The 25,590-nt window shown below is 55.6% G+C and overlaps 11 protein-coding genes across 13 annotated transcripts; 6 read left to right on the top strand and 5 right to left on the bottom strand.

The window, feature by feature from the left end:
* Window positions 1–84: 84 nt before the first annotated feature.
* Window positions 85–3,705, top strand: IUM83_02091 (ABC transporter C family member 5; the record flags this gene model as incomplete). Of its 2 annotated transcripts, XM_067925989.1 has the most annotated exons (2): window positions 85–1,284; window positions 1,505–1,588. In XM_067925989.1, 2 exons carry the CDS (start codon window positions 85–87, stop codon window positions 1,586–1,588), a joined length of 1,284 nt encoding a protein of 427 aa, XP_067800718.1. The 2 variants fall into 2 exon arrangements, with proteins under 2 accessions (XP_067800718.1, XP_067800717.1); XM_067925988.1 differs by having other exon boundaries at window positions 85–3,705.
* A 1,996-nt stretch (window positions 3,706–5,701) lies between these two features.
* On the top strand, window positions 5,702–7,621 carry IUM83_02090 (Adenylate cyclase; the record flags this gene model as incomplete). The annotated part of the gene is made up of 1 exon (XM_067925987.1): window positions 5,702–7,621. The coding sequence occupies one exon, from the start codon at window positions 5,702–5,704 to the stop codon at window positions 7,619–7,621; it is 1,920 nt and encodes a 639-aa protein (XP_067800719.1).
* Window positions 7,622–7,679: 58 nt separating this feature from the next.
* Window positions 7,680–9,020, bottom strand: IUM83_02089 (Receptor expression-enhancing protein 4; the record flags this gene model as incomplete). Its single annotated transcript, XM_067925986.1, has 2 exons — window positions 7,680–8,748; window positions 8,890–9,020. 2 exons carry the CDS (start codon window positions 9,018–9,020, stop codon window positions 7,680–7,682), a joined length of 1,200 nt encoding a protein of 399 aa, XP_067800991.1.
* A 262-nt stretch (window positions 9,021–9,282) lies between these two features.
* IUM83_02088 (protein phosphatase 2C 10) lies at window positions 9,283–10,636 on the top strand (the record flags this gene model as incomplete). The annotated part of the gene is made up of 2 exons (XM_067925985.1): window positions 9,283–10,224; window positions 10,328–10,636. 2 exons carry the CDS (start codon window positions 9,283–9,285, stop codon window positions 10,634–10,636), a joined length of 1,251 nt encoding a protein of 416 aa, XP_067800990.1.
* A 305-nt stretch (window positions 10,637–10,941) lies between these two features.
* Window positions 10,942–11,468, bottom strand: IUM83_02087 (Friend of PRMT1 duplication; the record flags this gene model as incomplete). Its single annotated transcript, XM_067925984.1, has 2 exons — window positions 10,942–11,066; window positions 11,147–11,468. The coding sequence occupies 2 exons, from the start codon at window positions 11,466–11,468 to the stop codon at window positions 10,942–10,944; spliced, it is 447 nt and encodes a 148-aa protein (XP_067800989.1).
* An 801-nt stretch (window positions 11,469–12,269) lies between these two features.
* Window positions 12,270–13,004, top strand: IUM83_02086 (Basic-leucine zipper domain; the record flags this gene model as incomplete). Its single annotated transcript, XM_067925983.1, has 1 exon — window positions 12,270–13,004. One exon carries the CDS (start codon window positions 12,270–12,272, stop codon window positions 13,002–13,004), a length of 735 nt encoding a protein of 244 aa, XP_067800988.1.
* Window positions 13,005–13,556: 552 nt separating this feature from the next.
* On the bottom strand, window positions 13,557–14,476 carry IUM83_02085 (uncharacterized protein; the record flags this gene model as incomplete). The annotated part of the gene is made up of 3 exons (XM_067925982.1): window positions 13,557–13,973; window positions 14,065–14,154; window positions 14,234–14,476. 3 exons carry the CDS (start codon window positions 14,474–14,476, stop codon window positions 13,557–13,559), a joined length of 750 nt encoding a protein of 249 aa, XP_067800987.1.
* A 904-nt stretch (window positions 14,477–15,380) lies between these two features.
* Window positions 15,381–16,542, top strand: IUM83_02084 (putative geranylgeranyl transferase type-2 subunit alpha; the record flags this gene model as incomplete). The annotated part of the gene is made up of 3 exons (XM_067925981.1): window positions 15,381–15,686; window positions 15,813–15,933; window positions 16,007–16,542. The coding sequence occupies 3 exons, from the start codon at window positions 15,381–15,383 to the stop codon at window positions 16,540–16,542; spliced, it is 963 nt and encodes a 320-aa protein (XP_067800986.1).
* A 2,419-nt stretch (window positions 16,543–18,961) lies between these two features.
* Window positions 18,962–20,624, bottom strand: IUM83_02083 (Potassium/sodium hyperpolarization-activated cyclic nucleotide-gated channel 4; the record flags this gene model as incomplete). Of its 2 annotated transcripts, none has more annotated exons than XM_067925979.1 (2): window positions 18,962–19,048; window positions 19,149–20,624. In XM_067925979.1, the coding sequence occupies 2 exons, from the start codon at window positions 20,622–20,624 to the stop codon at window positions 18,962–18,964; spliced, it is 1,563 nt and encodes a 520-aa protein (XP_067800985.1). The 2 variants fall into 2 exon arrangements, with proteins under 2 accessions (XP_067800985.1, XP_067800984.1); XM_067925980.1 differs by having other exon boundaries at window positions 19,149–20,171.
* Window positions 20,625–21,957: 1,333 nt separating this feature from the next.
* IUM83_02082 (phosphatase PTC7 family protein) lies at window positions 21,958–24,131 on the top strand (the record flags this gene model as incomplete). Its single annotated transcript, XM_067925978.1, has 6 exons — window positions 21,958–22,344; window positions 22,491–22,556; window positions 22,643–22,782; window positions 22,857–22,940; window positions 23,012–23,162; window positions 23,226–24,131. The coding sequence occupies 6 exons, from the start codon at window positions 21,958–21,960 to the stop codon at window positions 24,129–24,131; spliced, it is 1,734 nt and encodes a 577-aa protein (XP_067800983.1).
* Window positions 24,132–24,240: 109 nt separating this feature from the next.
* IUM83_02081 (NPP1-like protein) lies at window positions 24,241–25,572 on the bottom strand (the record flags this gene model as incomplete). The annotated part of the gene is made up of 1 exon (XM_067925977.1): window positions 24,241–25,572. One exon carries the CDS (start codon window positions 25,570–25,572, stop codon window positions 24,241–24,243), a length of 1,332 nt encoding a protein of 443 aa, XP_067800982.1.
* Window positions 25,573–25,590: the final 18 nt, after the last annotated feature.

Genomic DNA, 25,590 nt, shown 5'->3' with positions numbered 1-25,590 from the left:
TTGGCCCAGCCGGGCCAGTCAACAGTTCCGTTCGACGGTCCATCCTGGCGATCTCGCCTGCTCTTCTCCTTCGCCAAACCACTGATGCAGCTCGGAGCGCAGCGGCAATTGACGGACGACGATCTATGGGAATTAGAGCCCGCCAACCGGACTGAGACAGCGTTCGCCGACTTCACCAAACACTTTGAAGAGTCCGGCGGCTCGCTATTCCGTGCCGTTGTCCGCAGCTACGGGGGGAAGTTGGTCGTCTGCGGTGCTGCCTCGTTGGTCTCCGCCGCGTGCGGATTACTCGCGCCGGTGGTGCTGCACCACGTGATCGAGACATTCGCAGCCCCCACCATCGATTTGAACGACCTGAGTGTCTGGCTGGGGCTTTTCTTCGCATCTCGACTGGCGAACGCGCTGGTGTCGGCCCACTTGGCGTACTATCTCGACGTGCTCGGGCTCCGTCTTACGGCAGCGCTGAAAGCTCTTTTATTCCAGAAAACGCTCCGCCGAATCACTGCAAAGGCTAGTTCGGGTGAAGCTGTCGACATCTCGAACCTGTTCACCTCGGACGCGAACAGCGTCTCCACAGTGGCGCACTACATCAACAGTGCGTGGATCCTGCCGATCCAGATCGGCGTCGTCGTTTACATGTTATACTGGGTCATTGGTGCCGCCGCTTTTGCTGGTCTGGGCGTGATCGGGGCTTCGACACTCGCAGGAATGCTGGTGGGGAAAGTGAGTGTCGACAAATTCCGGGAAATGATGCAGCAGCGAGATGACCGGATGAAGGCCATCAAAGAAGTGTTTGGTGCGATCCAATTCGTGAAGCTGAACGCGTGGGAGAACAAATTTGCTGAGCGTATTTCAGACCGCCGAAGGACGGAGATGACGGCTTTGCAGTCATTCTTGCTGACTTGCTCGCTGGAAGAGCTGGTAGTGTGGGCGTCGCCTTTGATGATCTCTATCTTTTCCTTGGCGGTATATTCTGTAGGAATGGGGCAGCCTCTCACCGCTGCCAAGGTGTTCACAGCTCTCGTCCTCTTTAATGCGCTTCGAACACCACTGCAAGATCTCCCAAGTGTCATTCAGGCGTGCCTTCACTCCAAAGTCGCGCTGGACCGCATCACAGACTATCTCTCTCACGCCGACTACAACGCGTCAAATGTGCTGAAGGAGGACCCAACTCAAGCGAAAGATGTCGTGGTGTCAGTCGAAAACGGGAGCTTCGGGTGGAATGCAAACACTCCCGTTTTGACCAATGTGAACATCAAAATCAAACGAGGAGACCTGGCGGTTGTGCGTGGAGTTGTAGGATCCGGTAAATCATCACTCTGCTCGGCATTGCTCGGCGAAACTGAGAAACTTAGCGGAAAAGTGTTTGTCCGTGGGAGTATGGGTTACTACTCGCAACAGCCTTGGATACAAAACATGAGTATCCGCGACAACATCCTCTTTGGTCACGAGTTTGACGACGCGAGGTACCGTAAAGTACTCCATGCTTGTGGGTTGTTACCAGATCTGGAGCAACTTCCAGACGGAGATGCCACTGAAATCGGACACAAGGGCGTCAATCTGTCTGGAGGGCAGAAAGCCCGTGTGAGCTTAGCTCGAGCCTGTTACTCCGATGCCGATGTGTTTATCCTGGATTCACCGCTCGCAGCCGTCGACGCCGTTGTCCAAAGTGAAATCTTCAGCAAATGCATCTGTGAGCTACTAGAGCGCAAGACTGTCATCCTGGTGACGCACAGTCCTGAGGTTATTGGATCCCAAGCCGTAAACTACTCCATTGCCGTAGATAATGGCACTGTTCGAGGCGAAAGAGGTAACCCTGAGCGACGTCGAAGCGCGTATTCTAAGCGGCGTACAGCGTCTAAGGCCGAAGCAGCCCCGAAAATCGGACTTCGGGTTGATGGCGAAATTGCTAAGGCGCTATTTGTCGAGGAAGAAGTGAGGCGAGAAGGACGCGTCACGAGCGAGGTGTTCAGAGTCTACTTCAAGGCGTTAGGTGGGGTGAAAATTTGCGCTCTTGTGTTAGTGTCGCAGTTGCTGTGGCAAGGTTTTCAAATTGGCAGTGATCTCTGGCTCAGTCACTGGACCAGCGAAGGCCTGGAGATCGATGATGAGCGCACCAAAAGGAACATGACCGTTTACGCACTGCTAGGTGGCGGCGGTGCACTTATGGTTCTGGTTCGATCGGTTTGCGTTGTGTTCGTCGGACTTGGTGGTGCGAGATATCTGTTCGGGGCCATGACAGCCGCGCTGCTGCGTGCTCCTATGCGATTTTTTGACACAAACCCCATCGGCCGAATCATAAACCGCTACGCGACCGACATGGGCTCGATTGATTTTCGTATGCCCCTTATTTACGGTGGATTTCTAGCGGACTTCTTCGTTACAGTGTGTCAGTTGGTGACAGCAGCTTACATGGTGAACTTTTTGGGTCTTCTGGTTATTCCTCTCGCTTGGACCTACGTAAAGGTTGCAAATTTCTACTTGTCCTCCTCTAGCGAAATTACCCGCTTGCAGCGAGTGATATCCTCCCCCATTTTGAGCCTTGTTAGTCAGTGCGAGGAGGGAGTTACCGTGATCCGAGCGTTTGGTCCAGACTGCGTCTCTCGGATGGTCAACGAAATGTCCAAGCGTATCGACCAAAACAACAAGGTCGCGTATATCAAAACTGTCACGGAGAAGTGGTATATCGTTCGCATCCAGTTGGTCGGCTGTGCTGTAGTCGTCGGCATTGTGTCGGCGCTGGTGTATCTCCGAGCCTTCTTGTCGCCAGGACTGGTTGGCTTGGCCTTCACCTACGCGCTTAACGTTGACGGAGGACTGGCCAATATCGTTCGGCAATGGTCGTACGTCGAGCTCATTATGGTTAGCCCCGAGCGTGTGATGGAGTACGCTTCACTCCCATCAGAGGGCAACAACAATGCGCTCGTAGTAGAACCGGCTACTGAATGGCCCCGCGATGGAGCGATAGTATTCGAGAATGTCGTCTTCAGCTACGGAGACGGAGCTGTGCTCAAGAACGTGTCTTTTAGCATCAACAATAACGAGAAAGTGGGCATCGTGGGTCGAACGGGAGCTGGGAAATCGAGTTTGACCATGGCGCTCTTCCGAATCAACGAGCTAGTCTCCGGTCATATCGCCATCGATGGAGTTGACATCTCAGCGATTCCATTGAGGACACTTCGCTCGCGTGTGTCGATCATCCCGCAGTCGCCGGTTCTTTTCAAGGGAACTCTCCGCGCTTACATGGACCCGTTTTCCGACTTTACAGACGCGGATATTTGGTCAGCGCTCGAGAAGGTCAGCCTGAAGAAGGAGATTGGAGCACTGGAAAATAAACTATCGTACGAGTTGGCCGAGAACGGCGAAAACTTCAGTGTGGGCGAGCGCCAATTGCTGTGTATGGCTCGCGCGCTACTAAACCGCAGTCGCATCGTAGTGATGGATGAAGCTACTGCGGCAATAGACCACACTACCGAGCAACGACTGCAGGAGATGATCACCTGCGATTTTCAAGATGCTACCGTGCTGACGATCGCCCACCGTCTAGCGACGGTGCTGGAATCAGACCGCATCTTGGTGCTGAGCGAAGGAAAAGTCGCAGAGTTTGACTCCCCCCAGAATCTCGTGAAGGACCCCAACGGTGTATTTTATGCGCTAGCGAAGGAAGGCGGATATCTCGACAAACTGCATGCTGAAAAATCATAGCAACTTGATACAGGCTGCAAATACAGCACTCTTTACCTAACAGAACAATTCTTACTCGGTCACGCACACCTTATCAGCTGAAGTAGGAAACATCCGCTAGCTACGATCACAGGAGTCCATTTTCCCTCCTCAGAGTTACAAGAATTGAATGGTGACCCTGTCGAGCGCGCGGCGCTGGGGCTCCCTGGCTCCGTGGTGTGGTGCGGCAACTCCAACTTTCGTAACAGAAACTTCGTGAAGCCTTAGCTTTGATCTTGGCTGTGGCATATATGGACGAAGACGCTTGCAAGCTTCTGCTCCGAGAGTTTTGCGGGCTGGATCTGAGAACGGAGGGCGAAGAATGGGTCGGCATGGCCATTCGGGACTTATAGTTCGATCAAATGGCGCCAAAACGCGAGGCGAGGGCGGTTTGACACCGGTGACCATTGTTTGCGACCAGAACGACTCGTCGTTGTTTGATGATCTGCCGCGTATTCTGGACTCCATTGGTTCGAAGCTGATCGTTTTGAACCTCAGAAACTTTACATATGATCCGAGTGACAACATGGTTCACCAGAAATGCCCCAACCTAGAAGAACTGGTGTACAGCGGAGAAGAAACGATGGACGTGCGGATGACTTCAGCGAGTGTCGTGCAAGGAACACTCGAATCCCCCGGATAGTCTGCGATCGCGACGAAGTCGACGTACTCTCCCCCGCCTTGACGAATCGGATGGACCCATTGTCGACTTGTGTGCGTCGGCTGCGTGTGCGGTTATACATGTACTATTCCTCAAGACCGCAGGGTTTTACGGTGAATTTGGACGCTCTGTTGCACATACTGAAGGAGAACCAAAGTCTTAAGAATCTCAACGTCGTCGTCCCCGAAAGCCGGCCCGAGTATGCCGCAGAATTTCGAAAACACCATCTCCGGACAATCGACCGCGTGTTTGAATTCCCGGCGGAGAGAAAAATCGCGTTCTTGGATGTGTTTTAGAGCTCCGAGGTGTACAGTACGAAACAAGAGGAAGCGAGCATTTCACTGCACGGACAGTTGGACCAGCACTTTCTGTCCAATGTTTCCTCGTTTGCCGCCCCCCGCGTTTTACGCGAAGTATACTTTCGCACGCCGCGTGCGTTCTAGCCAGACCTGGGTATTGAGGACCGACCCATCTAGGCAATATTGGAAGTTTGGCTTCTAAAAGCCAAAGTTGCAGCAACGAGCCACGCTGATCACTTTCAACGTAATTTTCAGCATCTTGCCCATGAAGCAGCGCCGATGCACTCTGAATCCACTGGAATTTGACGGTGAACGCGACGTATTCCTCCATGCAGCGGGAAAGCACCCAGAAGCTCCATCATATCTACCGGTACCGTATCCGGCTACGAAACTTGTGTATGCTCGCAGCACTGCTTGCAGCTCGCAGCAGGAGGCGACGACCAGACGAGGGAAGCGCGGCATAACCAGTGCGTATCGCTCGTAATCGCGCCGCCGCTGATGCCTTTGACTAATTGAAGACGCAACACCGAAGTCGTAAATGCACAGCTCTCTTTGCTATATTCATATAATAGTGCGTGACAACACCTACAATACTTGTCCGAAGGCGTGCTTCTCCTGCCGAAGATGGCATGAGACTTCTGTTCGACAGGAGAAGTACAGTAAAAATCCGCTCTCCACAACCCATTGTTCCGTTCTATTTTCGGTGCCACCAAGTGTACATTCTGGTCCAGCACGGCATCACCTTACCCCTCTTCACAAATTCATCGTCACTTTCAACTATAATCCTCGTCCAATTCACCTTAACTCTGTCAACCGCCAATCGCATTCCTCCGTTCTCGCCTGTTAATCTGTCCACAATACACCCAGGGCTAGGCGACCAGCTGAACGCTCCGGTGGCAGCAGCCGCTTTCGTATTACGATCGGCCAGGCCGGTTTTCCCTGGCCACCATCACGAGTCACAACGCAACACTCGCAGGACACCAAACTCTCACCTGCCACCCTCCAGTCCGTCGCGGTCATGACGACTGCGGAGGCCGTGTGGGTGCGCAACTCGAGCGTGAACATGGCCTGGATGTACACGTACTGCGTCACGCTCTTCTTCTCGTGCAGCATGACGATGCTGGCCGCCTACCACATGCGCAAACTGGGCGGGGACCTGTTCCGCTCCACCGTGCGCTTCGTCATCGCCATGTTCCTCTTGTGCAGCACGCTGCACGCACTGGCCGGTGGCGTCTTCTACGCCTACCTGATCCACGCCGTGGACGCCGTTATCAACCAGATGAAGAGCCAGTCCGGCTCGGGCTCCGATATCACGCAGGCCGACGTATCCGTGAGTCAACTGCTGCACAACGACAGCAAGGACGACGGTGGTGAGGCCGCATACATCACCAAGCTCACGCAGGACGACGTGCCGCTGTCCACGGTGCTCACCGCGCTGCTGCTGGCGGAAAATCTGTTTTTTATCCTGAGCGCGTACTGGATTTTTCTCTTGTCGCGGGAGTTATTCAAGCTCGCGATGCGCACGCTCGACCGCGGCGAGCAGAACGAGAAGGCCACCATCATCAAGTACGTGTGGCGCGGCTGGGTCATTGTCGGGCTATTCCTTGGAGCGGGGCTGGCGATTGTTATAATCCACGACGGGTACAACCGCGCGTACAAGTATCTGAGCTTCGTGGAGCTGGGAGGCATTATTTTCTCGGTGTTTTACGCCACCGGGGCGTTGGTGGTGCTGCGCTTCTCGGGCAGGAAACATGAGCATATCCATGGCGTGGTGATGGCCTCGCCGCTGTACAGAAGACTCAAGTTGTTGATGATCGTGTGCGCGATTTTCACGCTGCCGTACTGCTTTTTGCAGGTGGCGCTGCTGTGCATGCCGCAGGATCAGGTGGACACGGTGCCGGACTACTTGGTGGGAGTGGTGACGATGCTCTATTATTTGTTCGGAGCAGCGCAGGCACTTGTGATGGGTGGGAGCCAGCAGTGCTGCATCAGGATGCTGTCGCCGATCATCCCGACGCACATCAAGAACTCGCCCGAGTGGGCGAATCTACGAGCCAACCGAAGACACGACTCGTACACGACGTACGAGGCCACCGCGCCACCGGAGAAGCCAGTGTTTGTGAATACAGATATTGAAGGTTCGAGTGCTCTATGGGCCCAAGCACCGGAGGCTGTCATTGACACGGCGCAGGACTTGCACGACGACCTGCTGCGTTCGCTGCTGCCTAAGTTTAACGGGTATGAGATCACGACGGCCGGAGACGCGTTTCAGTTGGCCTTCCACAGAATTCCGGACGCCGTGAATTATTGCCTGGAAGTGCAGCTGCAGCTGCTGCAGGTGAAGTGGCCGTCAGAGCTGGAAGGACTTGTGCCGTCTGTGAAGACCGAGGTGGCTCTTGGTCTCAAACCGCAGCTTCTTTTCCGTGGCATCCGAGTGCGTATGGGCATTCATGACACGAATGCAGCAGAGGAGGGCAACCTGATCATGCAGACGCATCGTGTGACTGGCAAGGCACTGTACATTGGCGCTTCCGAGTACATCGGTCGCGAAATCGGCGACGTCGGATTCGGAGGACAGATTATTGTTTCTAGGCGCGTGGCTCGTTGGCTCCAGACCAACGACAACTCGTCCAGAATTATGACGCCGTTCCGGCTGGACTACTTCGGCATGCACCCCGTTAACCAGTTGGAAATCGACATCGAGCTGTACGAGATCACGCCCAAGATGCTGAAAATGCGGCGCAAGATTTTCCGCAAGAGATTGGAAAACAAAGGCGAGAAACTCAGGGATGAAAGTGTTCGCGGTACGGATACAGAGGAGCCGACCCCAGAAGATGAGCATTCTGGCATGGAGTACTCTTCCCAGCGCACCCCAAACACAGCTCGGTTTCGGGAGAAGATGCCGACTGTAATTTGGCAAACAATAGGGGATAGATAGAGCAACTAAAATATTTATTCGTTCGTCTTTTCAAGCAAGTTTGCTTAGGAGTAATTGTTTACTTGCGCGAGCGTCGCTCGACGTTTGCGCGGAGCTGTGTGAAAGCTTGATGCAACGTAACGTGCTCGATTGCAGAACACAGCTTGTTGAGTGCAGCAGTTTCTCGCTTCTTGTGCTCATTTATCAAAAGTCGAAGCCCAGCAACCAGCAGATCGCGGTTCTTGACCGATTCGGCCTCGAACAGCATGACAGCCTTCCCGTTGTCCAGCACAAAGGCCTTTGTCGCGTCGACCTCTTCAACCTCGACCATTTTGGCATACATCGCGGACTCTTCGACCACCGAAGCAGACACACGGCGCAAATTGAGAAGCAGCAAGCGCGCCGCCTTCTTCTTGTTATCAACGGAGCCAGTGCCCCTCGCGCTCATAAAACTCACGTAGCGACAATTTGGCGACTCGAGCAACAGCACGCGGTCTTTCATGAGCCCAGCTGACGGGTGATACTTGAGCTGGAAACCCTTTACCATAAGCTTCTTGAAGTGGTCGAGGACCTGTTTGGCCTTCTCAGTGCGACTCAATGTCGACTGTTTCTCCTGTGCCTCATTGTCACCTTTCGACTCTTTTTTCGAGCGTGTTGTTTCCTTCTCTTTCTCCTCCGCACGCTCTTCACATGGCTCCTGTTTGACACCAGCAGTTTTGTTTGTGACTGCACTGGCCGCAGCCGTCGCCACAGCTGACAGCAGTGACGGTAGCCGCAGGCCATCAGTTGGTGGCTCGGCAGGTTGAAGTTTTCCCAGAGCTTGCTGCACCAGTTGAGCTGCCACATACTGCTGACTCTGGGCCACGACGTCCGAGCTGTTGCGCAGTGCGATGACCGCCGTGTCCTTGCAGACCTGGGCCATCTTCTCGCCCGCTCGGCGCTTGAGGTCGGCGATGGTGTGGTCGATGACCTCTTCGTGCTGCTGGAAAGCTGGGGCCAGCCACTTGCGATGCAACAGCAACGCACCGCGATACGATGGCAGCACGAGCCACGCCAGCACCACGATCTTGGCCTCCAGGTAGAACGGCACCCAGGAGATGACCGTGCCGCCCACGGTCTCCACGACCCAGAACACAGCGTTCACAGCCCTGGAGTTTCGGTGCGGCATATCGTTTTTGATCCATGCATAAAACAAGAAGATTACTACTTAGCACCACCGAAAAAGAAGAGAAAACAACGCGAAAGACAAGTCTCTCAAGATAATGACGAGAGGAACTATGCCAACGCACCAGAAGGCGATCCACTGCAGCAGCTCCTGCTCCTCACGCGTGCGCAGCGCCTCCACCGACGCATACAGCGGGTAGACGTAGCCCAGCCCCATGCACAGCTGCCGGGCCGCGAACTGCCCCACCAGCACCATAGCCGCGTCAATAAAAAAAACACTAATAAGAGCAAACTCCCCTATCTAGCGAAAATGGCTTATAGCGACGGCTGGATCAGAGCCAACAAACACCCTCCAGCTAAAAATAGCTCCACTTCAACCGCCGAGCTAAAAATACCTGAGACGTTGTCTGGCTCTCACTTTGCTAGAAATCCCCAACGGACCAATCACGGAATTTAGCGCGTGGGCCTCTTGACAGCCCTGACGCACGTCCCATTATTCAACAACCGCTTTGTGGGCCATGGACGTCGCCGCGTCTCATCGCTGGCTGCGCGTGGAGATCGCCGAGGCTTCCACGGAGGACGCGACGGCCCTGGCGCAGGCCTCCACCGCGCAGCTGGCGCTCACGGGCATGCTCTTCGGGCTCATCCACGTGCTCACGGGCCCGGACCACCTGAGCGCGCTGGCCACGCTGTCCGCCGGCTCGTCCTGGCGCTCGTTCGCGCTGGGCGTGCGCTGGGGCTGCGGCCACAGCATCGGGCTCATCGTCATGGCCGTGCTCTTCATCTCGCTGGACGGCAAGCTGGACTTCTCGGTGCTCAACGTGGTCACGGACGTGCTCGTGGGCGTCTTCATGATCGCGCTGGGCGTCTACGGCGTGCACGAGGGCGTCAAGAGAGCGAGGCAGAGCAGGAGGAGAGGCGCGTCCAGGAGGAAGAGGCCCAAGGCCAATGGCAAGAGCAAGACGGACTTGCAGGAGAGCGACAGTGAGGGTGAGGACGCAGATGCACTCGGCTCCGAAGGCACGGAGACCGAGACGGAGACGGAGACCGACTCGGTGGCGAGCCCCAAGCGGACGCTGCTCAAGGACGGAGGCAAGAAGGCGGGCGAGGAGCTGCAGGTCACGTTCAGTGACGAGGATGAGGCGTCGCCGGCTACTGCTGCGGGGAGGCGCAGGAGGTTGGAGGCGTTGAAGAAGGACACGCCGGAAGAGGAGGACGCCGTGATGGTGGATGTGGTGGTGAAGGACGTGTCCCCGCGACGACACTCAGCGAGTGTGGACTCCATCTCGCTGGAGAGCAGTCCGTGTGAAAGCGTCGTGGCGCTGGAGGAGCTGCTCTCGGACCGCAGTCAGCTGAGCAACGAACCGGACGTGGATATGGATACCAAGCAGGGCACGGGACCCATGTGCTGCGGCTTCAAGCTGCCCACCATAGACTTCCAGAACGCGCAGACGCAGAAGGTATGTTTTAGACGGCGTCTGGATGGTCTGCACTACTGGAGCGACTTGTCTAATGTTTGTGTTGTGGTTGTTTTTTTCTTCTTCTTCTTTCCCTTCGTTCTAGTGCACGGCGCTGTTGGTAGGCATTGTGCACGGTATCGCAGGGCCCGGCGGCATCCTCGGCGTGCTGCCTGCAGTGGGGCTGCACGACACGGTCAAGTCGTGCACATACCTGGGCTCCTTCTGTGTAACGTCCATCGCGACGATGGGCGTCTTCGCCGCCGCGTACGGCGAAGCCACCGGTCGGCTTGGCGAGCGCTCGGAGCTGCTGGCCTTCCGCATATCTATCTTCTCGTCCATGCTCTCGGTCATCGTGGGGGTGCTCTGGTTAGTGCTAGCTGCCGTCGGCAAGCTCCAGGAGTTCTTCGGCTGAAGAGAATAGTGAGTGTCCACACCCAACGCAAGTATTGAAGAGAGCGTATAGCTCGAGGACAAGTTCGTTCATACAGATTTCATGTCGTGTGCTGTCGCGTCGCGTCGCCATTACTCGCCCCGGCGCTTTACAAGCACAGGAAGACTTCCCGCCACTCCACGTGGCATCAGCACAGTACTGTAAGGCTACAGTACAGTACAATACTGCAGCATATGTGCACTTATCACGGCACCGGCCCATTGCAGAGCCGCGTTCCCTTGGGGGCAGAGCGAAGAGCTCCCTGTCTCCTGTGTCCGTCCGTCTGTCTATTCCTTGGCAGGCTCCTCGGCAGCAGGCTCGTCCTGCTTGTCCTCCGTCTTGTCCTCCTCCTTCTTCTCCGCGTCGGGCGCAGCAGCAGCAGCAGTGTCCTCCTCCTTGTCCTCCTCCTTGGCTGCAGCAATTGCAACAACAACAGGCCAAGTCAGTCCGCTGTCGTCTCTCTCTCTATTGAATTCTGTCGCCCAGACTCACGCGTGTCCTCCTTGGTCTTCCAGTAGTTGTCCATGTCGCTGTCCAGCTTCTTGGCCGCGTGCTCCTCCGACTTGCCCCAGTAGCTGTCCATCTCGGCGTCCAGCTCCTCCGCCGTCTTGGGCTTGGGCTTGTCGCCGCCGCGCCGGCCGCGCCCGCCCCTGCCCCGGCCCTTGGGCTCGCTGTTGCCGCTGCCGTTGCTGTTGCTGTTGCCGCCTCCTCCGCGGCGACTGCGGCGGCCCTCGCGCGCGCCCTCGTATGGCGTGGCGCGGCTGCTGGCGCCGGAACTGCCGCCGCTGTTGCGTCCTCTGCGTCCACGGGCCATGGCTGCGCAGACTATAGGTCGATACTGAAGTGCAGTGAAACGGAGGGGGCGGATGGTGGTAGATTACCTCGTATTTCCGATGAAACGGGTTTGAGAGGGACGTGGTGTGCACCACGTCGTTTTGCAGAGTGAACGTCAACTGCAACTTAGCCCAGTAGCGAGAGCATCGACGACGAGAGGGAGAGGATAATAATTTGCGGGAACTGTCGTTTACTCTCGCTGGTGGATAAAAGATAGCGGTGAACGGGTAGCGTTTGATGTCGTCCTCGTGGAAAAGATTGTTGATATGTTTTTATGGTTCCAGGACGGTTGAGGCCATACTGAATGAGATTTAGCACCGGCCGCACGAGTCCGCGATGTTTCTGGACAAAATCGCTTTGAGCAGTTACTTTAGGTGTTCCGGCGAGGTACATACGCCTGCACTCGTGCTGAGTATTTCGCCGCCCATGCCTCGCGCGGCCGAAGCTACCACCACTTCTACGCCTGCGGGCTATCAGCACTAGGCAACACCCGCAAGCGTCAACAGCCGTGTGCTTTGCAGTTGAAGGTCAAGAGTGAAGGTCGCTTCAACTTGGTTGCATGCAGTCCAATCCACACTAAAATTCATTCCTGCAGGCATATCAATACCGCGGTGCTTCTCCATCGAATACACCGTCGATACTACAATTGAAATAATCAACATACACAGGCTATCCTAGCTCGCAACAGTAAAGTTGAAGTCACCAGACCGCCGATTATCTGATTAGCGGCCTCGTCTATCCTATCGTCCTGTCCTTTGAGCGTCAGTCCTCGACAATCAAGATGCCCAGGAAGCTGCGCAGCTGCCGCCGCATCAAGCTCGAGCCCGGGACGCCGCCCAGGGCCACGCGCAGCCGCACCAGGGCCAACAAGAGCCTCCACGCGCTCCTGCCCAGCGCCAAGCTGCCCTCCGCCTGCATGGCCTCCAACGCCAATATCCCCGCGCCTGCAGCGCCCGAGGAGCCGCAGATGCCAGCGCTCGCCGCCCTCATCGCCGCCGCGCTGGATGCCACCGCGCCGGGGCTCGCGACTGCGGCAATGGCAACTGCTGCGTCAAAGACCGAGCCGGTATCGCCGGCCAAAGCGACGCCGGCAATGGCCGCGCTGACGATTTCTCCGTCGTCCAAGAGCCGCAAGCGTCGCAAGCGCGAGGCCATCACGCTGCCGGACAACGTCTGCGCGAGCGGCAAGGAGCTCAAGCGGCTCAAGAACCGCATCGCCGCCAGCCGCCTGCGCGAGCGCTCGCAGGAGGGCCGGCGCAAGCTCGTGGAGCAGCTCGAGTGCTACAAGGAGCGCTGCGAGTTCCTCGAGGCGCTCGTGGCGTGCTGCTCCATGTGCGCGAGCCTGCGCTCCATGCGCTTCGGCGAGATCGAACTGCTGCCCGCGGACGAGAACGTCGCGGTCAAGGAGGAGCAACCGTCGCTCGAGGAGAAGCACGAGGTGATGGACGACGGCAGCGAGCCGCCCATGCTCTCGGAGGAGGAGATCGTCGTGCTCTCCAATGCACTCAACTGTTGAAGGACCTTATCACTCATTGCGCTCAGTCACGGGGCGCGCTATTCCACTAAATGCAGCTCTATGGGTTTGTACGTCTACGAACGAACACCCTTGCCTTCAACTTGCCACGTCACTGGTAGCCGAGCACGACACCACGGCGGGAGAGGTAGCTCTGGCGCCGAAGATCGCGCCATATGCCGACCCTTCGATCTGAAGCAGCAACGGGTCTTCTCTGCGCTGCAGCCCCACGCTCCGTTCTCTCCTGAGAATGCGAGGGCGAACTCTGCCGGCGAGTCATCTTGGTACTGATGGCATCCACCACGCGCTTTATCGAGACGTTCAAGCAGCTTGGGAATATGGCAAGGCTCGGTATATATGATGAATTATCCAACGCACGCTACGACGACACCGCTCCGCGTTCAACCAGTCCGCACGATGACGTCTCTGGGATGCGTTCGCCTGCAACACGCACGGAAGACAACACACACAACAACAACACCGATCGTTAATCCCTTTGTGAGGTCCAAGACGAGCACTTGCTTCCATGTAACACACACGGCACATGCAACGCAACTACAGCATCTCGTACATGTCGGCCGCGCTCGAGACGTTCGACATGCCGCGCTGCTTCTGCACGGCTGCGGCTGCGGATTCCGCGGTGGGGTCCAGCAGCGGCAGCTCCTCGCCGCTCTGCTGCTCGTGGTCCATGAGGAAGCTGTCCTGGATCCAGAACTGCACCATGTTCATGACCAGCGGGCAGCCGATCATGACGATGAGCAGCTCGATCTTCGGGTGGTTGTGCACGGGGTAGAACAGCAGCGAGCCCACCCAGCCCAGCGGCGTCGAGAAGGCGTAGAGCACGCCGCCCACGAAGAACTTCATGACCATCAGGATGGCGCACCACTGCAGCAGCTGCGCCCACCACACGCGCCACGACGGCGGCGAGCCGTAGTACCCGTGGCACCGCAAACTCGTCCACTGCTGCCGGGTCTGCAACACACACACACAACACAACGCACACAAGCCAACCAGGTCAGCTCCACCTCCAGCTGGTTGATGAAACCTCTCAGTCGCCACGTACGGCGACGAGCGTGAACAGCTGCAGCAATAAATAGGCAATGTACACGCCCAGCGTGGTGTCGATCACCACGTTCATGAAGTAGAACGCGCACTGCGTCAGCCAGAGAGACAAAAAGGTCAGCACCGCTCCTCCAGCTAGACGGAGACACGAGTGAGGGCGCGTCGCTTGCCTGGTCCTCGTCGCTGGGCGTGTCGGAGAAGTCCACGAGGCCGATGGCGTACAGGATGTTCATGACGTGGATCATGGCGGCCGACGTGCCCTGCTTCATAGCGTCCATGAACCAGACCTGCGCGGGCCGCCGCGGCCGCTCGAAGTGCCACTTGGCGTACAGCGACGACAGCGCGATGAAGCCCAGCAGCATCTGCACGGCGTCGTCCGTGCGGTCCGCCACGAGCGTGCAGCGAGAGCTCATAGCTGGCGAGAGGCTCCGGTCACGTGCGGCCTAGAGCGAGAATCTGCAACTGGAGAGCTCTAGCGTGGCGCAGGCGAGGCTATTGAAGCCATATCGGATTTTTTTATCCGTGCGGCGCGTCGATTGGCGGAAATCCCGAGACATTTTAGTTGGTTTGGGAGGTCAATGCGGTCTGGTGGGTTCTGAAGCGCCCAAGATTTGAACCGAACGATGCGGGCGCACTCGCCGTCCGCACGACATGGCTCCATGGACGAGGGACGAGCTCCCAGACTCGGGGCGGACTCTATGCCGAGAGCCTTTCCAGCGCTGCGAGTAGAGAGGCAATGGACTACATGTACATGTACTTGGCTGCTGCTCGCTGCCGCGCAAGTTAACAGAACGAGCAGCCCTTAAACCGCGAACTTACAGTACTCGTCGATGACGTCGCGGTTCTACGGGATGCGCGCCTCGTGACGTCGCCGTTGACAGCTGCAGCGCTTGCAATAACGTTGACCGAATCTCGCCTTCGACTTGTTTGTTGTCTAGGTGACACCAAGTTGGTATGCTTGGTCGACACGCATATGTATGCAAGACAGTAGCGCCCCAAACTTTGAGGCAAAGTGAAGACAGTCGCGGCGAGGAATCAGCGGTGCCACGCGCAATGGCGTGCGTCGCCGCAGTTTCATTGCCCAGCCTGCGCTCCGTGGTAACCGTGCCGAAAATCGCCATCGCCCGAAGCAGCCTGACAAGTGCAACTGCACGTACAATACACACGCTATACACGCACGATGCTTGAGCCGGCATGCAGAAGTCCTGCTGAAGTGAAGCGTCTTGCTGTCGAGGTGAGCATGTATCCATGTACCATATTATCGGTACAAGCAACAGCCCCCGCTCGAGTGACATCCAGAAGATCACTTGACCCACCATGCACGGCCGCGTCAAGAGCGTGGAGCGCGAGAAGGAGCAGCAGAAGACGGATGCGCAGCGCCAGGAGGAGCTGGCCAAGGTGCGCATGTACCACGAGGTGGCGGGCAAGGTGCTGGAGCTCAAGCGCCAGCAGTTGTACGAGCCCAGCGCGCTGCCGCTGACCAGCCACCTCCTGCTGCTGAACCCCGAGTTCCACGTGGTCTGGAGCTACCGGCGCCAGGCCATCGACGCACTGGCGGCCAGGGCGGAGGACCCGACGGCCGAAATGCAGGAGATGGCTAAAACGGAGCTAAAACTGACCCTGGTGAGAAAATTGTACCGACATGTGTTGCCACCAGTTAGGCTAGTGCTAACCGGGGTTAGCACTAGCCTAACCTGTTTTCACAATGTTAGCAATATTGACAAAAGTATTCGGTCGAATTGAATACAGGACGCGCTGCAACGTAACCCCAAGTCGTACTCGGCGTGGTTCCAGCGCAAGTGGATCATCGACCGCGGCCTCGGCGACCTGAAGAAGGAGATCGGGCTGTGTGACAAGCTCCTGGATCTCGGTAAGCAAGTTCTAATTTTGAGGTGCCAATAATTGTTTTGTCTGATTTTAATTATGTGCCCATATTATTTTAGACGAGCGCAACTTCCACTGCTGGAACTACCGCCGGCACGTGTGCAAGTTGGCTGGCGTCTCCGAGGAGGATCAGCTGGCATTCACCACGCAGAAGATTGAGCAGAACTTTTCCAACTACTCGGCGTTGCACCACCGCAGCATTTCGTTGCAGGAACCGTTGACGGCAGATTTGCTGTTCGACGAGATCGGTCTCGTGCAGCAGGCCGTGTTCACGGAGCCGGACGACCAGAGTGCGTGGTTCTACTACCGCTGGCTGCTCACGTCCATGCTGGAGATGGTGGAGTCGTCGGCGGAGGATGCCGCCGGTTTTCTCAAGAGTCAGGTGCAGTGGCTGGACGAGCTGCTGGAGATGGAGTCCGAGGCCAAGTGGGTCGTTGTCACGCTGGCTGACCTGCACTACCGCTTAGGGGCTATTGCCGACGTGAGCGGCTGGGAGGAGTCCAAGAAGCAGAGTGTGGAGCTGTACCAGCGCGCAATTGAGCTGGACCCGGATCACCGTCGCTACTACCAGGACATGAAGAAGAAAAGTGCTTGAAGCGGAACAACGGGTCCAATGGTTTAGCGCAACGACATTCTGTGAGGCGTAGTATAACATTGTGACGCTCCTGTATGCGTGGTAGAGATCGCTAGGCTCTCGAGCGCAAATAGCACCGGGTTTCAATCTTACGCACCACGTACACAGCATGTAAATCGAGCACACTTGCCCGTCAAGACGTTAGACCATTTTGGCTCCAGAAAGCCAGCGAAAGGTGTCCTTGTCAATCGGATGCTGCTCGTGCGTTGTCTGTTTTGAGCTCCACACTATCAAGAGCAACCAGCTTGGGACTCAATTCCACAGTGCATTGAATTCATGTAGTTCTCGCGAAACCTTTCGGCAGCTGGTCTGCGCAGACGACCTCGTCCATCGTCTGTTTTCAGATATATATGATCGAACTCATTCTTATTGCAATTAGCACTACTCGTCCTCTTGTACATGCTCGCGGGACAGTGAGCTTGGAATAGCATGAAACAGTCGGAGACAAGTTGCGTCGTCAAGAAGAAGACCAAAGCTCCACGTCCCATACGCCAAATTGAACCGTGAAGGCCAACCATTCACAATGGCGAACGCCGGCACTGACAGCCAATCGATTCCAGCTCGACGGCCCAGTGGCTTGAAAATACTGATGCCCCTGACACGGCTGTCATCTCAGAATCTGTACGAGCAACAGCTCAAGGCAGCCAACTACGAAGCCATGATGCAGCGCTTTCAGCTTCGGAAAACGTCTGATGAGGCCCGCTGCTGACAAAACGAATGACCTGGCGCCGATTGTGGCATCATCCGGCTTATTGACGTACATCGGACACAGTGGAGAACCTCTTGTTGAGGAGTTTCAAACCCAATCCAGTTTTTCTTCTTCTGTACAAGGGTCGTCTATCAATTTTGATGCACTTGGCAGAGTTGAGCTCTTGCGAATAAAGCGACGGGGTAGTCAAGTCGGTATTGACGCATTGACCGAGTGGACAATTCATCTCGTCATTAAAGCCTACGGTACCGTAGAGAATCGTTGGCTGAACATTTCACTAGAGCTCAGGCTTGTCAGGAACAATTTTCCCACTTAAAGAACTCAAGCATGGCTGAGGATATCGACTTGTGTTTGATTCAGAAGGCGCAGGAAGATTCGAGCTCGTGGTGACATCAGCGTCTACCCCCACGCGATTACACCGGTATTTTGCTTGTTGCCGATTGCAATGGCGTTCTTGAATCATGTGCCCGTTGTCCTGGTGTGGAAGACCAACTCTCAATCTGGAAGAGTTTGTTTGGCCAGGTAATTTAACACTTGGAATCTGCTTCTCTGATTCTTCACCGGCTTCATCTCGTCGAAATTGGTTAAGTGCTACTTCGTCTGTAGCCCTAATTGAACCAACGCAGCCGTTCGGCTGTGTGGACAGATATTGCAGGCTAGCTTCAGAGGTACTTTGTAAAACCGGAACACCAGCCATTTCGACTCGATATTGGTGAAGTGGGAGCGATTCTTGCGCGCTTGCAAGCGCTGGCTGGGATTTTGACGTATTGGTTTGGAGGCTGGGCTTGACTCCGTTAGTGCGAGAAGCTCTCCTCGGAGATTGTTGACTTCCAACACCCAAAACCTCTCGGATCAGCGAGTCATTGCCAATAACCGGAGCAGAACAATGACCATGGGGGTAATTCGGAGGAGAGACTGCTGGGCAGCGCTGTCTATCGATTAATATCACCTCAGCTACAGTTTCGTTGAAATCTTCGTTACTTGCATCCTTGCTTGTCGATGGTGGATCTCTTGTTAAACTGCACTCTGATACTTTATTTTCGTGTGCTGGTGTGTAAGTCGCTGAGCACTTTGAACATTTTTCACGACCAACTTCCTGCCGACTCGCTGCATACATCGCTAGCCGCCCCATGCCCGCCGACATCTCTGTCATGAGATTTATCATAGTCTCCAACTTTTTCTCCACGGCGTCGAGTCGATATTCAGCTGTCGACACTTCCTTTGGCGACCAATTTCTGTCAACGTTGTCGTTGCGGTGACTAAAATGTGGTTCCGAGCAGTTATCGTTCGGCGTAATAGTAGTTACATCTTGATAAGCTGCAAGTCGCGTTTGAATCTCCTGAAAGCCATACTTGATCGTCTCATCTGGCAAAGCCACATCGACCCATTCCATTAATGCCTCGGCTATCTCAGTTGACGTCACCACTGTTTCCGTGTTCGCAGGAATCCCATTCTCATGTAGGCGATCTGTCACAGCATCGACGACTTCATTTAGGGGGGAAGGAACCTCTTGCTTCTCGACGCAACTTTTGAGCATTGAAGTCAACACGATTCTCCTATCTTCATGGTAGCGTGAGATGATGCGCTGAAATGTGGAGCGGTCAAGAGTACACATTTCAACGTATGTCACTGCTCGAACATTCGCTGTACGCTTGTAGTTCATCAGCAGACTCAGCTCACCAAACGCTTCACCAGGATAAAGAAGCAGTTGATCGTTTGACCACACGCGCTCCTGGTCAGAATCGATCTCGTAGTCGCCTTTCGTTCGGTGTGCAACCGGATGAACATGAGCACGAGTATTTTTCCCCTTACCCCACCAAGGTATTGCTTGCCGTTTCGGTGCACCAGTGTCACCTACCGCATTCACATTGTAAATTTCCATGGCATCCGACAGTATGCAGATGCCGCGATTGATCATAAACATTTCGTCGCCTATTTCATCCTTCCGGATCACGTAGTCGTCTGGAAGATAGGCGCGAACGCCTAAATTCCTGATAATCTGCATCACGAAGTCGGGCGAGCAGTTCTCCCAGAAAGAAATCTTGCCTATCAAATCCATGTACTTGTACAACCCAACCTCGAGTCCAAGAATGTGCGTGAGCTCCCTCTGAAATTTGGCAATGTCATCGTCCATCGACCCGTATGCCCACCACACATGGGCATAGTACTGCTGCACACGATCTCGCAGCTTGAGTGGCAAACTCATCTTGCCCATTGTGGCGAATACTCCCTGCATTTTCTGCTCGAAGTTGGTAGTATTCGCGCTGAAGTTCGATACAAGCACCGCGACGTTGCCGAACACGATGGCGAGAATGACAGAACCTGCAAGAATGACAAACGTCGATAGTAGATTTTCTGACCAAGTACCCGTGACACCCCCTTGGCCCTGAGTGAGTTGCACCGCGTAATAAACGTCAGCGATGTACTGTTCTGCAACACTGGTGACAGGGTCTTGGTGCTCTGCAACTATGTGCCACAAACACGCCATATAGTGAGCCACGAGAACTGTAAGCCACATGAGCTTTGCAATTCCCAGCAAGTGCGAGTAACGAGAGTACTGGAACCACGAAGCCAGTTGCTCGTTCTCTCGCAGCACATAGCTCAGAAGTAAATGCTGCGTGTTGATAGCTGCGCGGAATACCCGAAGAGCTATCAAGACAGCATCGTAATGAAGCAATATCCTTGGAACCTTTTCAGGTAACGCGTCTTCGAATCCAAATGCGATACTGACAGGGATAGCCGATACGACCTCCAGCGCGAACCACTTGGTTATGTGGTTTTGAGCGATTTCCTTTCTGCACGTCACGAGCTTGCGCTTCCTCGTGAAACCTGTATTGAGGTTCAGGACCAGATCCACGAGTTGCACTATTTGCAGGATCATACCCACACGAACCGTCTCAATCGACCCATTCGGGTAGTACGTAAAAGCGAACGGCAGATAAAATATCTGCAAGTGGTTAACGCCGAGCATCAAGATCTTGTGGCAGGTGTTGGCGAAGTGACCCGGTGTGAGTGGGGCGGTCACGGCTTGCCACGCTTGAAGCCATACCTGCCGCCGATCAAGGCTACTGGTCGCTATCAAGCTTCCCATCGATCCCTCCGTATTACCGGTAGCGTCGCCAACATCCGTGCTTAGGAGTGTACCGACAGAAATACTGCGAGTCGAGACTCTGCGTAGCTGGAATCGCTGCACCAGTGCTTCGTGGTCGGCTGCTTTGCGCTCCAAGTCGTGCGAATCTTCGGCGGCACGTCCCGTCATGACCATGGCCGCATTCAGTCCACTGCGGCTCTTGTTGAACGACTTGAAGGCAGTACTTGAACCAATGGTCTGCATGGCTAGCAATGGGGGTGCTCGGTGGCGAAACACGAAATAAGCCCCAACTCGAGCCATACTGCAAGTACTGGGCTGCACCGCTAAGACTATTTCCGTAGCTTATTTCAGGACCCCCCTCGCCAGGACGTCCGAACTCACGATGGTGTTTCATCGATCCGTGAGGTTCATCCCACGAACGTTTCGCTCACTGAGCCCCACGTTTCGTCGTCTTCTTCCAGCACCTCGTATTTTTATCTGCGACTTCCAAGTATTATATTAATAATATGATACTTCGATGTATAATTGGTGACCTGAAGATCGTTGCCCTTGGTCGGACTAGTATACCAGGTGGAACGCACTCAGTGATTTCAGCGTCCTCAAGCGCGTGAAGGGCAAACACCGAGGCCGACTTACTGATTTCTCACTAGAAAGAGAGCTGCACGCTGCACATCTAGCCTGGCAGAGGCAAAATACTGAATAGCTATCACATCCTGAATCAAGGCTTCTAGACTCCCTTTATTAATCTAATATAGGCAGTAGGACGGAATTCCTGATTTGACGAAGCCTGTTTATTATACTATCCCTACCAATGAACAACATCCTGTCTTGGACACCTTCCCTCATCATTGTCGGGATTTGTGCCAGCGGTCACTCTTTCCGACATAGTGCTTCGTGGCGTTGTTAGGAAGCGCTCGGTGCACTTTTCCCCAATTCTACTAGATGCAGATTGAAATTGGCGCGTCGGCACTCCTGTGTGACTCCGTCCAGGTGTTATGGACGAAGGCATGGGAACCATGGGCTCCAGCTTTTCGATGCCCCCTGGGGTGGAGGCTGCTGATCTTCCCGTCCGACCGCGATGTCCATGACGAATGGCGCCATCTTCGTGAGATTCTTCTCATTTTATGGCGCATCCACACAGCCATTGTGTTCCATGCGCTGTGGCGTCTCCATAGCGATATGTATTCCCACGGTGTGCGTGCAAACATTCCGCTCGTTTCGGCAACACTAGTAGTGTTGGCGATAGAGGTGCAGGTAGTGTTACACTACCTGCACCTCTATCCCCGATCAACCGAGTTTAAGTTCGCTGAACCTGTTGCTGACGGCGTTCAACTCGCAGTGACGCGTGTATGGATACCTCAGCCTTAGGTTCGATTTAGGTTTCGCTTAGCCAGCACTACAACAAGTCTATCTCCCAGTTAGGTACCGGTAATCAACTTCATTCTTCTTCTCTGTCTTGGACACTGGCGCAATAAAAAACACAAAAAGCAAGTCTAAGATTACGCAAACGACAGAAAATCCACATTATCCACCAAAAATCTGCCGATCGTCTCATTATCCCAATCGCTCCCAGACCATGCAGCGGCTCGTCGCGGCCGCGCGCGGCGTGCGGCCGACGCGCCTGGCACGCGCGTCCGCCGCCCTCCCCGCCTCGTGGAGGCGCCCCCCGCCGGCGTCCGCGCGCTTCTACCCGAGCGCCAAGCCGCTGCCGTCGCCGTCGCGCATGAGCGTGGCCGACCTGCTGGAGGTGTCGAAGCAGTTCCGCAGCAAGCAGACCAACTACATCCACGAGGACCAGACGCTGGACGAGGCCGTCAAGTGCCTGGCGCAGAACGAGAACTCGGCCACGCTCGTGGTGGTGAACCGGCAGCACCAGGTCGTGGGGCTCATCACCAACCGCCTGGCGCTGCAGCGCGTGGTGCGCATGCGCTCTACGGGCAAGCGCTCGGACTGGAACATGAAGGTGGGGCGCTCTACCCGGCCGGTAGTGGGTGGAGAAGCTTTGGATTTTTTTTTTGTGGAAAATCCAAAGCCTCGTGTTTATGCAGCAAGGGTGGAGATTTATGGGTGATTATTTGGGGTTTTCTTATTTTGTTTTGTTTTTATTAGGTGTCGGAGGTGGCGATCCCTGCCAGGAAGGTGCTGCACGTGTCACCCGAGGACTCGCTGGAAGATGTGCGTGGGTGGAGAAGTTGGGGTTTTATTTTTTGGGGGGTGGATGAGTGGGTGATTGTGGTTTTTTGTTTTGGTTTTGGTTTTAGTGTCGAGCGGTGATGGCGCTGTCGGGGGTGGGGGAGCTGCCGGTGCTGCAGGGGAGCAAGCTGCTGGGCACGGTGTCGCTGACGGATATCGCGTCGCTGATCCATCGCCATGACGCACAACTGAATCCCGACCCCACCAGGTGTGTAGAGTTGAGAGTTTTTTTCTTCTTCTTTCATTTTGGATGTCTGACGAAGATATCTTTTGTTGATGCAGTGCCAAGTCGGACTACATCAACCTCATCTTGCCGCGCAAGGGACTGCCGGCGAACACATCGCTGGACCAGACCGTCGTGAAGCAGTACGGACATTTTGCTTTGCTGTCTGGGTGGGTTTTATGTGGATCTGACGTGGTGTTTTTGCTGCCAACAGCAAGAACGTTCACCCGAACTACTGGTCGTACTATCTGCACTCGTTCGCCATGTCAATCCCACACCCGGCGAAGAAGGATACAGGTGGAGAGGATGCCTTCTTCCTGGGCGTCGTGCCCCACGGGGAAGAAGAAGGCGGCGCAGCAGCTTTGGTACCGGAAGAACGCCCCATTGATATCGATCCGTCTGTACCAACAGTTACGAATGGCACACAGGGACCGGTAGACGTGCTGGCGATGGGTGTCGCTGACGGCGTAGGATCGTGGTTTGAAAAGGGAATCAGTGCTCGTCAGTACGCACAAGAACTCATGGTAGCAGCACACCAGGCAGTTCAGGTCTCGTACGCAAAGGACCACGACATCGAGCCGTCCGAGGTGCTGCACGCTGCGTGGTCGACTGTGCTTCAGAAACAAATTGTTGGCAGCTCAACTGCCTGCGTGCTGGCACTCGACCCCGAACAAGGAGAGCTGCATGGCGTCAACTTGGGAGACTCGGGCTTCCTGATCATTCGCGACAAGACTTCGGATCTCGAGACTGCGCGGTTGCGTGGTACGTTGGATGGGTCGCTCATGCGTAAGATCATCAACCGCGAGCAGGACCTAACTCCTGCCGGCCGACGAAAGGGGGCCCACGTGACGTACCGCTCGCCCCAGCAGCTGCACTACTTCAACTGCCCCTTCCAGTTGGGCTTCGCAGGTGCCGATCTCGTTAGCGACGTAGTGGACGACCTGGCTAGCGGCACGCATTCGCCCATGCGCGAGAAGCCGCTTTTCGAGACCCCAGAAAACGGTATGAAGCTGCGGGTACCTGTGCTCGAGGGCGACCTTATTATTCTGGCCACCGACGGGCTCTTCGACAATGTGGACGAGGAAGTCCTGCTCGAGATCGTGCGCGCCGAGCCCGACCTTGAAACCATGACTCGCAAGCTTGTACAGAAGGCCTACGATCTGTCGCTGGATCGAACGCGCGACTCGCCCTTCGCTCGGCTGGCTAAGGAGAACGACTTATTATGGGGAGGAGGCATGCCGGACGACATCACGATCATCGCGGCACGCGTCACCAAGCACAAGAGTAAGGAGGAGAAGATCGCTGAGGCAGCAGCAGCCGAAGCTAGCTATTAGGACAACACATACCCGCTCAGCAAAACTTAGAAAAAATAGCAGACACGTGAGACTTACGCGTGGTTCAGATAATGAGTTAGGAATTCAAAAAGTAGCCGCCGTCGGCTCTTCATGTGGTTGCGCCAGAAGTTGACGCCCCTGCTGCTGGGCTGCCTGCGACCCCTACGTCCCCTAGTGTTGCATCGACATTTTCTTTAGTCTCTTCGTCACCTTCCGATTCATCGTTCTCGCCTGCACCACTTGCAGTTTCTTCGGCCGACTCTGGCTTTTCCTCCGTACCCACATCTTCCTCTTCGTCGTCGTCCTCATTGCTTTCTTCCGCATAAGTACCAGTCTGGCCCTCACCTCTTGGCGAAAGCGTACTGTTCGGAGCTGCACTGCCTGCTGTCCGTTGCTCCTCTTCCTCTTCCTCCTCCTCCTCCGAGATAATAACAACGTCATCGTCATCGTCCTCATTCGAAGCAGCCGGCTTCTCCTCCTCGTCCTCGTCCGCTTCTTCTTCTTCATCGTCCTCATACCCGCCCGTCTCCTCCTCCTCTTCATCGTCGTCATCCAACTCCACGGGCGCTGCCGCGGACGACCCCCTCAAATACAAATCCCTCACCCGAATAGCATCGCGCATCAGCGACAGCACCGAGTCCTGCGCGCAGGCATCTACGAGAATGGCGTCTCGTGCGTCTTCGTGGCCGTAGAACAGCTCCTCCCCGTACTTCTCCAGTGCCGTAAGACACAATTTGCTTCGCGCCGAGTCGTCCAACTGCTGCAGCAGTTGCCTGGCCTCTCTCTGGTTCTGCGCGCGGGTAACGGCCCGCGCCGTCTCCATCTCGTCATCGTCCCCTTCTTCCTCCTCCTCTTCTTCTTGCTGGAACTCTCCCGGTCCACTCTCTTCCTCTTCTTCTTCTTCTTCGTCGTCATCGACGTCTACAATGTCAATCTCATTGTTCTGAGACGTCGGGGGCTCACTGTCCTCCACTTCTTCTTCCTCCTCCTCCTCCTCTTCTTCTTCTTGCGGAGGCGCGAGCTCCTCGGCGTCTCGCTCCGTATTTTCCATATTTAAGTTTCCGAGTTCCATATCTTGGTTCTCCATTTCCATATTTAAAGTTTCAGGATCCATATCTTGATTGCTTGTCCCGTTTTCAAGCCCGAGCGCCAGCTCGGCGTCCATATCTTCCTCTTGCTGCGGGAACTGCTCGTCGTCGTCCACGTCGGGCAGCTCCTCGTCCAGCAGCTTGCTCTTCTTGGTCACGGGGGACACCAGCACGTCGTCCAGCGTCGTCTCGTCGTCCTTGAGGTCCTCCACACTGTCGGCCTCGAAGGCCTCCGCGGCCGAGCGCTTCGCGGCGCCGGGGGAGCCCGCGGCCGCCTGCAAGTCGGCAGGCAGGTTCTCGAGGTCGCTGGCTGCAGCTGGAGCCCCCGCCGAGGCGCTGGCGGGCTCTGTCATGGGAGATACGGCACGCGC

Source organism: Phytophthora cinnamomi, assembly GCF_018691715.1.
Source record: "Phytophthora cinnamomi strain GKB4 chromosome Unknown Contig0, whole genome shotgun sequence".
In the NCBI taxonomy this organism is placed as follows: domain Eukaryota; phylum Oomycota; class Peronosporomycetes; order Peronosporales; family Peronosporaceae; genus Phytophthora; species Phytophthora cinnamomi.
The sequence above is the reverse complement of the archived record's forward strand: the minus strand, read 5'-3'. Positions and strand labels throughout refer to the sequence as shown.